General features: G+C 46.2%; 1 protein-coding gene across 2 annotated transcripts in view; it reads left to right on the top strand.

Annotated features, from left to right (window-relative positions):
* The window catches only part of PIK3R6 (phosphoinositide-3-kinase regulatory subunit 6), a 48,799-nt gene that overhangs the window by 3,791 nt on the left and 32,983 nt on the right, over positions 1–12,025 (top strand). For both annotated transcript variants that reach the window (XM_088828889.1, XM_055406858.2), the window contains exon 2: positions 7,394–7,497. In XM_088828889.1, the coding sequence (XP_088685015.1) occupies positions 7,485–7,497 (13 nt within the window). In that variant the 5' untranslated portion in view covers positions 7,394–7,484. The remainder of the gene's footprint in view (positions 1–7,393; positions 7,498–12,025) is intronic.

Below are 12,025 nucleotides of genomic sequence, written 5' to 3'. Positions count from 1 at the left end.
GTGCCATGACCTTGGGGATGCTCCCAGGTTGTTGGAATTTGCCGCTTGGCCACTTTCCATGCTCTTGGTACCTGCTGCTGGGAATCTTCTGGACTGGTGGCCAAGGCTGGTGTGTTTCTATCCCACGGTGTCATATTCTTGCTGTGACTGGGAGAACTGGGAGAGGGCAGGGGCTTGTGAGCTGAGCTCGGATGTGCCATTTGCTTGGTCAGCGATGCATAAAAAGAGCCACAGTCCAAGATGGAGCCTGAGACCAGTTCCTCCCACAGAGGGTGAGCACAGTGTCCTTACCACTCCATCCGGGTCCCCCTTCCCACAGGAAGGTTTTCTCTTTACCAGGATTCTGAGCATCAGCCTCATCTCTGTGACCTTTGCCGTCTGTCATGCCAACCGTGCCAAACAGACTGGCTTCCACTCCCTAACCTGAGAACGGTTTGGAGACAGGGACCCTGTGTTGTCTTCACATGAGTGCCTGACAGTCACGATGCAGTGAGTCAGGGCTACGGAGGAGTAGAGAGGTATACCATAAATGTTTGTCGAATGACTCACATGGCGCCTCGGGGCAACTCCAACATCCAGCTCATGTCAGGCACATCTGTAATGAACTCTTCTCTCTTAGAACTGGGGCCTGGTTTGAAGTGGACAGTCCCCGGCTTATGATGGTTGGACTTGAGATTTTTCGACCTTACAGTGGTGGGAAGGCAAGGTGCATTGAGTCAAAACCATGCTTCAGTTTTTTATCATTTCCTGAGCTAGCATATGGGGTATGATCCTCTCTCGTGATGCTGGCAGGGCAGTTCCTAGCCAGCCGCATGATCACAGGTGTCAACAACTAGTACACTCACAACCATTCTGCATCCAGACGAGCATTCTGTGTCTCACTTATATTACAGTGTTTAGTCCATTACATGAGATCATCAGTATTTCACTATCAGATAGGCTTTGTGTTAGATGGGTTTGCCCCACTGTAGGCTCATGGAAGAGTTCTGCGCATGTTTAAGGTGGACAGGGCAGCTGTGATGTCCTGTAAGGGCAGATGTGTTCAATGCATTTCAACAAAAGATATTTTCAACCTACAGTGGGTTTGTGTGTTTTAGTTGCTCAGTCGTGTCTGACCCTTTGTGACCCCATGGACTGAAGTCCCCCAGGCTCCTCTGTCCATGGGATTTTTCAGGCGAGAATACTGGAATGGGGTCCCTTTCCCTTCTCCGGGGAATTGTCCTGGCCTAGGAATCAAACCTGGGTCTCCTGTATGGCAGGCAGAGTCTTTAACATCTGCACCACCAGGGAAGTTCCAACGATGAGTTTATCAGGATGTAACCCTATTGCACGGCAACTAGAGGGAAGGCTCTGCTCATTGCAACTAGAGAAAAGCCCGTGCACAGCAACAAAGACCCAGCACAGCCGAAAAATTAACAGATATATAGAAGCATAATTTTTAAAAAGATGAGGCATGGAGAAAGGTGATGGGGATAAGAAAAAAGTGAGGTAACCACTCTTCACTCGCACAGCTGAGCTATAGGCTCCTTGGGGTGCATGCTCAGAAATGATGAAATTAGCACAGGCCACTTATTATTTATTAATGACTCACTGATAACTGCCCTCGGTCTTAATAAACGTGTTCTCATGCTTGTTGCACGGTCAGTGTGCCGATTGTGGGTTGAGAATGTAACGAGTAGGGTCACACCACGGTCAGTAAGAAGTCACGGACTGGTAAACTCCCAGCTCCTAAGGGTAAGAAACCGTGTCTCATTTATTTATCTCTAAACACTAGGGCCTGGCACAATTTCCGCCATGTGGACAGTGTTCCATAGGTGCACTTTGGTTTACTCAGTGATCTCAGCCCCTGGAATTACTGCCAGGAGCTAGGGAGGAGCATCCTTGTGCCTGGGAACAGCCCAAATAGACGTTCTAAGCCCACTGCTGAAACAGCATTCACACCAGAGAAAAGAAGCCTTTCAGTGTGGGATGGAGGCTTCCTTTAGCTGCCAACAGCCCCTGAAATCTTCACCGTGTTACAGCCTAGTGCATGCAATCAGCTCCCATGACATTCATCCAGAACACCTCAGAGGCATATTCAGGTGCCTAAAAGGGCAAGCTTTATTTCCTGAGAAGTTCACATCACCCTGAACTGAAGCAAATGCAATGTTGATGCGTTCCAAGAAATGACCTGGGTTCTGCATATTTCCTGTCTGATGCAGACTTGACCCCGAGGGCTCTGCCCCAACACGGGTGTGGTCAGCAGCCCAAAGGACAGGAAACAGATTACACAGGTCCCCTCAGAGGAACAAGGGGGTGGCACAGAGAATCCCCAGGTCCCACACAAATATATATGGACACCGGATAAATGTTTGATGAGTGAGCGAGTGAAAGAAGAATGAGTGAGCAGGCTTTCTGACAGTGACTGTTGAGGCTTCTTAGGATTTTACTTTCAAGAAAACAAATCAGCCCAGGGCTTCTCTGGTGGTACAGTGGATAAGAATCCACCTGCCAGTGCAGGGGACGCAGGTTCGATCCCTGGTCCGGGAAGATTCCACGTGCCACAGGGCAGCTAAGCCCATGAACCACAACTACTGAGCCCGTGTGCTGCAACTACTGAAGCCCGCAAGCCCTAGAGCTGATGCTGCACAAGAGACACCACTCGGTGGGAAGCCCGAGCACCGCAGCCAGGAGTAGTCACTGCTTGCCGCAACTAGAGAAAGCCTGCGCGCCAGCAAAGACCCAGCATAACCAAATAAATGCACAAATGGTAAAACTCAACCCAGATCATCCACAGCTTTACAAGTAGAGTTGATTTACAATGTCATGCAAGTTTCAGGTGTACAGAATAGCAATTCAGTTCATGTGTATATATATATATATATATATGAATAAATACATAGGGCTTCCCTGGTGGCTCAGATGGTCAAGAATCTGCCTGCCATGCAGGAGAATTGGACTCAATCCCTGGGTCCCGAAAAGATCCCCTCGGGAAGGGAATGGCTACCCATTCTAGTATTCTTGCCTAGAGAATCCAATGGACAGAAGAGCCTTGTGGGCTACAGTCCATGGGGTCGCAAAGAGTCAGATATGACTAAATGACTAACACTTTCACTTTCAAGAATAAATATATGCATATATTTATTTACTCTTTTTCAGATTCTTTTCCCTTGTATGTTATTATATAGTTATAATAATATATATCAGAATGCATACACATTACAGTGCATATCTATATAGTATAATAATAAAATATAATATTGAATTCAGTTCCCTGTGCTATACAGCAGGTCCTTGTTGGTTATCTTTTTTCACATTTTTATTTAGTTATTTATTTTTGATTGTTCTGGGTCTTCATTGCTGCGTGAGGGTTTACTCTTCACTGTGGTGTATGGACTTTTCACTGCAGTGGCTTCTCTTGTGTGGCACATGGGCTTAGTTGCCCCGTGGCATGTGAATTCTTCCCAGACCAGGAATCAAACCCATGTCCCCTGCACTGGCAGGCAGATTCCCAACCACTAGACCACCAAGGAAGTCCCCCAATTTCCATTCTTCCAGCTGAGTATGACAGAACAAATTTCTCATGTCCTCCCCAATAGTTGATGTTACTCTTTTTTCTAATTTCTGCCAATGGTTTGTCACATTTTTGCATTCGTTTTGATGATTATCATTCAATTCAGTTCAGTCTCTAAGTCGTGTCCAACTCTTTGCAACCCCGTGGACAGCAGCACGCCGGGCTTCCCTGTCCAACACCAACTCCCAGAGTTTACTCAAACTCATGTCCATAGTATCGGTGATGCCATCCAACCATCTCATCCTCTGTTGTCCCCTTCTCCTGCTTTCAATCTTTCTCAGCATTAGGGTCTTTTCTAAGGAGTCCTTCTCATCAGGTGGCCAATGTATTGGAGTTTCAGCTTCAGCGTCAGTCCTTCCAATGAATATTCAGGACTGATTTCCTTTAGGATGGACTGGTTGGCTCTCCTTGCAGTCCAAGGGACTCTCAAGAGTATTCTCCAACACCACAGTTCAAAAGCATCAATTCTTCGGTGCTCAACTTTCTTTATAGTCCAACTCTCACATCCATGATTATCATTCAGTTCAGTTCAGTTCAGTTCAGTTCAGTTCAGTTCAGTCGCTCAGTCGTGTCCAACTCTCCGCGACCCCATGAATCACAGCACGCCAGGCCTCCCTGTCCATCACCACCTCCCGGAGTACACTCAAACTCATGTCCACAGAGTCAGTGATGCCATCTCATTCTTGGTCATCCCCTTCTCCTCCCACCCCCAACCTTTCCCAGCATCAGAGTCTTTTCCAGTGAGTCAACTCGTCGCAGGAGGTGGCCAAAGTATTGCAGTTTCAGCTTTAGCATCAGTCCCTCCAGTGAACATCCAGGATTGATCTCCTTTAGAATGGACTGGTTGGATCTCCTTGCAGTATAAGGGACTCTCAAGAGTCTTCTCCAACACCACAGTTCAAAAGCATCAATTCTTCGGCGATCAGCCTTCTTCACAGTCCAACTCTCACATCCATACCTGACCACGGGAAAAACCATTGCCTTGACTAGACGGACCTTTGTTGGCAAAGTAATGTCTCTGCTTTTTAATATACTATCAAGGTTGGTCATAACTTTCCTTCCAAGGAGCAAGCGTCTTTTAATTTCATGGCTGCAATCAGCATCTGCAGTGATTTTGGAGCCCCAAAAAACAAAGTCTGACACTGTTTCCACTGTTTTTCCATCTATTTCCCATGAAGTGATGGGACCAGATGCCATGATCTTTGTTTTCTGAATGTTGAGCTTCAAACCAACCTTTTCACTCTCCTCTTTCACTTTCATCATCATTAGACTAAAATTATTCAGAGTGCATTATAATTTTAATACTTTGAATTCAACTGTTTAATATTTATTTTATAATTTTGCTTCTGTATTTATAAGTGAGCCAGATCTATTTTTCTGTTGTGGTAAACTATACGTATCATGAAATACCTTAAAGTGTACAGTTCCGTGGCATTAAGTACCTTTATAATGTTGTACAATCATGACTACTATCCATTTTCAGAAGCTTTTCATCATCCCAAATAGAAACTCTGTGCCCATTAAACAGTAACTCCGAATTCCTACCTCCCCCCAGACCCTGGTCACCTCCATTATATTTCGTCTTTGTGAATTTGCCTATTTAGATGCGTCATGTGAGTGGAATCATATAATATTTGTCCTTGTGTGTCTGACTTATTTCATTTAGCATGATGTTTCCGAGGTTTATCTACATTGTAGCTTGTATCAGAATTTCAATCTTTTTTAAGGCTGCATGGAAAGTTATACCTTGATAGTATATTAAAAAGCAGAGACATTTGCCAACAAAGGTCCATCTAGTCAAGGCAATGGTTTTTCCTGTGGTCATGTATGGATGTGAGAGTTGGACTGTGAAGAAAGCTGATCGCTGAAGAATTGATGCTTTTGAACTGTGGTGCTGGAGAAGACTCTTGAGAGTCCCTTGCACTGCAAGGAGATCCAACCAGTCCATTCTAAAGGAGATCAATCCTGGGTGTTCATTGGAAGGACTGATGCTAAGGCTGAAACTGCAATACTTTGGCCACCTCATGCGACGGGTTGACTCACTGGAAAAGACTCTGATGCTGGGAAAGGTTGGGGGCGGGAGGAGAAGGGGACGACAGAGAATGAGATGGCTGGATGGAATCACCGACTCGATGGACATGAGTTTGGGTGAACTCTGGGAGTTGGTGATGGACAGGAAGGCCTGGCGTGCTGTGATTCATGGGGTCGCAGAGAGTTGGACACGACTGAGCAACTGAAGTGAACTGAACTGAATTTTCTGCATACACCACATTTTGTGTGAACGCTTGGGAGTCTTTCCACCTTTTGGCAATTTTTAAATAATGGTACTATGAACATTGGTGTACAGATATCTGTTAGTCCCTATTTTCAGTTCTTTTGGGTGTTTAACTAGGAGTGGAATTGCTGGTAAACTGTACAGTGAATCTCTGTTTAACTTTCTGAGGAATCACCTTACTGTTTTCCATGGCAGGTGCTCAGTTCTACATTCCAGCCAGCCATGAACCCAAGTTCTTATTTCTCCACACCCTTGCCAACATTTGTTATTTTCCATTGTATTTATTTTTTAAAGTAGCTATCCCAGTGGATGCAAAGTGTTTCCTCTATTTTTGTAAACTGTCCTCATTAGATTTTCAAGGGTAGGCTGCCTTCTTCAGAGAATCTTTTCTTCTTTCTCTATGCTTTGGAACAGTTTTTGCTTTACTCTACATATTTGAGATGACTTATCAGAGGAGCCATCTGAGTCAGATAGCACTTTTTAAGAGCTAGTTCTCTGAGGGTTTTCTCTGCTTCCTCACCGGTTATCAATATAAGCAGTTTCTCTGAGTCTTCTAGAACCTTCTGAGTTATTTTTATTTTCCTAGAAAACTGTGATATCGAGGATTCAGGGCTTTCTTTGTATAGACCAATGTCCTATGCGATGTTTACCATTCCTAATATTGTCTGTTTTTTCTCTCTTGATTAGCTGACCCGTGTGTGTAGTTTTTTTTTTTTTTTCTCTTCTAAGAACAAGCTCTTGGATCCTTTCAGAGTTCCCATGCTTCTCACTTGGGGAGTGTATTGCTCTGGGAAGCCAACTCTGGGAGTCCCTCCCTCTGGGGTCCCAGTGGGGCAGCTTGTGGTCATGATGGAGGACTTGAGCTCTTGAGTCAGATGATCTGAATTCAAGTGCTTATTCTTTTACTGACTATCTGACCTTGAATCGATATTTAACCTCTGTGCTTCAGTTCCCCCATTTGTAGAATGGGGAGAAAAGAGTACCTACCTGACTCATTGGAAAAGACCCTGATGCTGGGAAAGATTGAGGGCAGAAGGAGAAGGGGGCGACAGAGGATGAGGATGGTTGGATGGCCTCACCAACTCAATGGACATGAGTTTGAGCAAACTGTGGGAGATAGTGAAGGACAGGGAAGCCTTGTGTGCCATGGTCCATGGGGTCGCAAAGAGTTGGACACGACTTGGCAACTAAACAGCAACAGCATAAGGTTAATATTAAAGAGTGGATAGTTTGGACTTAAAGAGTGGATAGGTTTAGTGGTTAAGACTGCACTTCCACTGCCAGGGTTGGGGGTGGAGCACGGGTTTGATCCCTGGTCAGGGAACTAAGGTCTCACAGGCCATACAGTGTGACCAAAAACAAACAAAACACCGAGAGTGAAGAGTTGACAGTTTTTAAACTTTTAGAAGAGTGCCTGGCATGTAGCAAACATCACAGAAGCACTTCTTAAATAAATCTCCACTCCCCTTCCGTGTGGGAGAAGCCTTGGTCCCCCAGTCCCCTCTCCATTCCACACACAGACTTTCTGCACTCTTTCACCACTTACACTGTCTCTTATTTTGCAGAACCACCTCTTTGCAGAAAAACAACCACTTTACTTTCCATTCTGCTGCCTGAGACAACCACACCCTCCTCTTACTCACACCCCAGGCTCCCATGGAGAGCTCAGGTCAGTATGGCGGGGTCGGGGAGAGGGGTCTGCAGGGTTGGGAAGGCCCCTCTTGAAGGTGAGAATGCCCCCAGGGTTGGCAGGGCTACCTCCACCCTGCCTGGCTGGGAGATCCCCACTCAGCTGCCCAAATGGGACAACATTGTTGAGAGATGGACATCCATGCGCTTGTATGAGTCCCAGCTGCTGGCAGATCACTGAGCTGAACATTGGGAATAATGACAGTAAAAGCCAACATGTATTGCCAAATACTTGCATTTATTTAGCAAAAATCTCCATGGCACTTACAATATATCAAGTAGTGGAAAAAGCACCCGACAAATATTAACTTGTGTAGTCTTCACAAAGACCCCATAAGACAGATAGCATTATTGCCTTCATTGTACAGAACAAGAAAGTGAGAGAGGACACATAGTAGTATGTGGTCCAATCAGGATTTGAGATGGTGGCATCACTGACTCAATGAACATGAGTTTGAGCAAACTCTGGGAGATAGTAAAGGACAGGGAAGCCTTGCGCGCTGCAGTCCATGGGGTTGCAAGGAGTCAGACATGACTTAGCAACTAAACAACAACAGCAATCAAAATTTGAACCCAGCAATCTGGCTCCAGCGTCCAGGCTGTGAATGACTTCACTGTGGGCTGCCTCATGCAAACATCAGAAGGATTCTGCGAAGTAGGGATATCAGTACAATTGTCCTCATTTTACTGAAAGACAAACAGGCTCAGAGAGGTTAGGTAATTTGCTGGAAGCTACACAGCTGGTTGGTGGCAGAGCTGGGACTGGAACCTAGGCCTGGCTAATTCCAAGACCCAGACTCTTCTCCCTGCACCATCCTGGGATAACAAGCAGAGATGACCCTACCTCCAAGATGTATATCAACTAATGTTCGTCCAGCAAGTAAGAAACCACTCCTCCCCCCACCCCCAAGCATAGACTCTACTGTCATTGAAGATCCCTGTCTCAGGGAATGGTAGGGGACACTCCGAGGCAGGCACAGCTACCAGCTTGTTATCATTCCCAAGACAAGCATCCTTTCCACACCCTGCTTACCCTCAGTGAATCACCCAATGAGAAGAACCTTCAATCAGTGAATCTCCCAGTGAGAAGAAACTTCAACTAGTGGCTTGCCCAATAAGAAGAAGCCTCACCCGTGAATCTTGGTGTCTCAGTATTCCTGGTTGTCTTTAACCAGCTGGGGTTTGGGCTGGGAGGATAGGGGTAGTGGAGCACTGTGAAAGTCTCCTAAATATCTCAAAATCAACTTACTTTGCCCTCACTTGAATTACAGTTAAGACCCACGATGCTGTGTTTTAGGAAGAGAGATGTACTGATAAACTTTCTTTGGATACGAGCAATAGAAACCCATATGGTTCATTTAATTTTCAAAAATATAGCGGAGCATGGAAGGAACGACCAAAACACCAGGCAGCAGAAAAGACAAGGAACAGAGTGGATAGGAAAAGGAGGTTTTCTTCACTCCAGTCCATCATCCACACAAGGGTCACCCAGCGGGCGAGAGCCTGTTGGCCATCTTGGTTGTGTGCCACTCCAAGGCCAGTCTCACTGAGATTACAGTGAGTAAAGAAGGCTACTGGGCAGGCAGGACCACCAGCATCCACTCTCAAAGATATGACAGATGGCCCCCACCCTCCCAAAGTTCAGTGGGTGAGAGAAACATCCCCAAATAAGGTGCTTGTCTGGGAGCACGGAAGGGGAGTTTTCTCATCATGACTAGGACTGCAGTTGTCCTGGCTGACTTCCCAAATTACAATTGTTTGTTATATTGCTCCACTTTTCTACAGTCCTCTGAGACCTCTCATCCTAGGGTCAAGAAGAGGGGCTCCAGAAAAGGAAGATGTTTATTTTGAGTGCAAAAGAGCGGTGTTTCAAGGGCACCAAAGGTATTGCTGTTTTGTCATTCCTGCAAACAGGGGCAAGATTGCAAACCTTTTTAGAACCATCTGAGCCTTTATTCCACATGCAAGGAAGGCAGAGGTCAGGCACAGCATGGAAGAGGAGCATGAACTATATTACTCCAGTCAATGGCGCATCTGGGTGCCGAGTACATACATGTCAGTGAACAACCGAGGGGCTTCCCTGTGGTTCAGTGGTTAAGACTCCACACTTCCACTGCAGGGGGCGCAGGTTTGATCCCTGACCATCCTGACCCTGGGAGCTTCATTCTGTGTTGCATCATGTGGGATCTTTCCTTGTGGCCTGCAAGCTCTGATCTTGTGTGCTTAGTTGTCTCACAGCATGTGAGTTCTCAGTTCCCTGACCAGGGATCGAACCCAGCTCGCTTGCATTGCAAGGCAGATTCTTAATCGCTGAACCACCAGGGAAGTCGCGACCTTCATTCTTATCCAGGGATGATTGTCCTCTGTGAACTCTGAGCATCTTGTCATTTTACCCCTTCCCTTACAGATCAGTTATCAGATCTCCAGACTAAGACAATGATTCTCATTAGAATTAGGTTAATTCTGTAATCCTGTGCATTAGAGTCTCCTGGGGAGCTATTTTTAAAAGTTGATTATTAGTCCCCACCCTCAGATATCTGATGTTTTTGATTTGGGGTGGGCTGTGCATTGGCAGTTTTGAAAGCTCTCCAGGTACTTCTAATGTGCAGCCACGGTTGGGAACTAGGGGAAAAGACAACATCCAAGAGTAGGTTGGGGAGAGATTTGATTGTCTAGGATTGCAGGGCAACAGAGAGCTGGCACTGCCAAGTCCTAGGTCAGCTTTGAATGGCCGGAAATTGAGGAGCAGACCCCAGACTAGGGGGTCCCGCTGCGGTCAGGACCGTGTCAGCTTTTCTTCTCCTTTCCTTCCTCCCTATTGTCTCTTTAGCTGTGATAACATCTATGCTGGTTGGAGAGCTGGGAACCTGTGTGTATGCGGGTGTGTGGTTTGTCTCTCCACCTTCTTTTCTTTTTTCTTTTTTAAATTTTTTGGCCATGCTGCATGGTACTCGGGATCTTAGTTCCCCAACCAAGGGTCGAACCCAAGGGTCAACCAAGGGTCAAGCCCCCTGCAGTGGAAGCATGGATTCTTAACCACTGGACCACCAGGGAGATCCTATGGGAAATTTTTTTCAGGCAACTTCATCAGGGGTGTTTATTTGTGCATTCAAGCCCCAGGTGCACATAGGTAGACACATACCAAAGGTCTCACCTGGGCTCACCCTATTCTCTTTCCCCAGTGAAGAGGTGAATGGCTGCACATAAGATGACAGCTTTAAAGGAAGAGCAATTTTCAAACAGAAAGCTCTGCTCCAGCAGCTCTGTGACCTTGCAAAAATCGCCTCTCCCCTCTGAGCCTCATTTCCTCATCTGTGAAATGGGAAAAGAGTCAGCTCCAGGCCCCTCTGGGTCTGACCTTCTGTGATTAGAGAGGTGACAGAGGCAAGGGTCAGGTCTGTCCCTCTAGATTGTGCAAAACAGGGAGAATAGTATTTATTCTGCCAAACTCACAGGGCTCTGCCCAGAACCTAGTGAACCCAACACACCAGAGAACACTTTGTATGTCCCTAAGTCAGAGAACAGTAGCTGCAGTAACAAATGACCCCAGTGTCCGTGGATCAACACAACAAATGCTTGTTTCTCACTCAGGTGGCTCCTCAATATGGGCTACAGTCTTCCAAGAACTGAGATTTCTTTCCTCTTAGGGACCATCATCATTTCTTCCAAGCTCATGGAGGGTGGAGGGTTTTATGGCCACAGCTGAAAATGGCACATACCGCTTCTACTGCATGCTATTGGCCAGAACTCAGTCACATGACCCCCATCAAGCCACCACAAGGGAGTCTGGGAAATGTAGTCTTCTCATCTAGCCATGACAAAATTCAAATTGGTTTAACATGTACCATTATCTTGCTACACCTACACAAGACTTTCTACGTATCTACCTTTCAAGTGCTATTTAAATGTTAGGTATGAATAGTTATCTGGATACCTGATAGTTATATCCTACTCCTGAGTGGAGAGGGGGATAAGGAATATTGTTTATTTAGTGGTTGTCCTGGATCAAGAATGATGTCAGAGAGAGTCCTGAGGTGGTCCAGTGGTTCAGACTCTGTGCTTCCAATGCAGAGATGCAGGGGGCATGGGTTCAATCTCTGATCAGGGACTAAGATACCGTACACTGTGTGGTAGAGCCAAAAAAAGAGAAAGAAGAATGATGACCCTGAGATATTTGAGGCATGAGAAATACTTCCATGGGCTTAATCAAATCCAGTCCAGCTTCCAGCTCTAGTTTTCCAAGGTCAGGACAGATTCACTTGGGACATCACCCTCACCTCTTTTTTATCCTGTGAGGAAGCCCAGAGGTCACAAAGTCTGGATGATGGAAACATCTGTAGGTCTTCAGTTCATGGTGGCTGCAGCCCCCAAAACAGTCTGGTCAGGCTTGCGTGGTCCATAAGGAGACAAGGGGCTCCTCTGGGGACATTCCTGCACCCTGGCCAAGGTGGCCCAGGAGACCACACCAGTGGCACTCAGGTACCCAGAGTTTCGTGCTTAGCTCCCCC

Source organism: Moschus berezovskii, chromosome 20, assembly GCF_049115385.1.
Source record: "Moschus berezovskii isolate FMDL1 chromosome 20, NW_MosBer_1.0, whole genome shotgun sequence".
NCBI classification, from domain to species: Eukaryota; Metazoa; Chordata; class Mammalia; order Artiodactyla; family Moschidae; genus Moschus; species Moschus berezovskii.
Note: the sequence above shows the minus strand (reverse complement) of the source record. Positions and strands in the feature narration are given on the sequence as shown.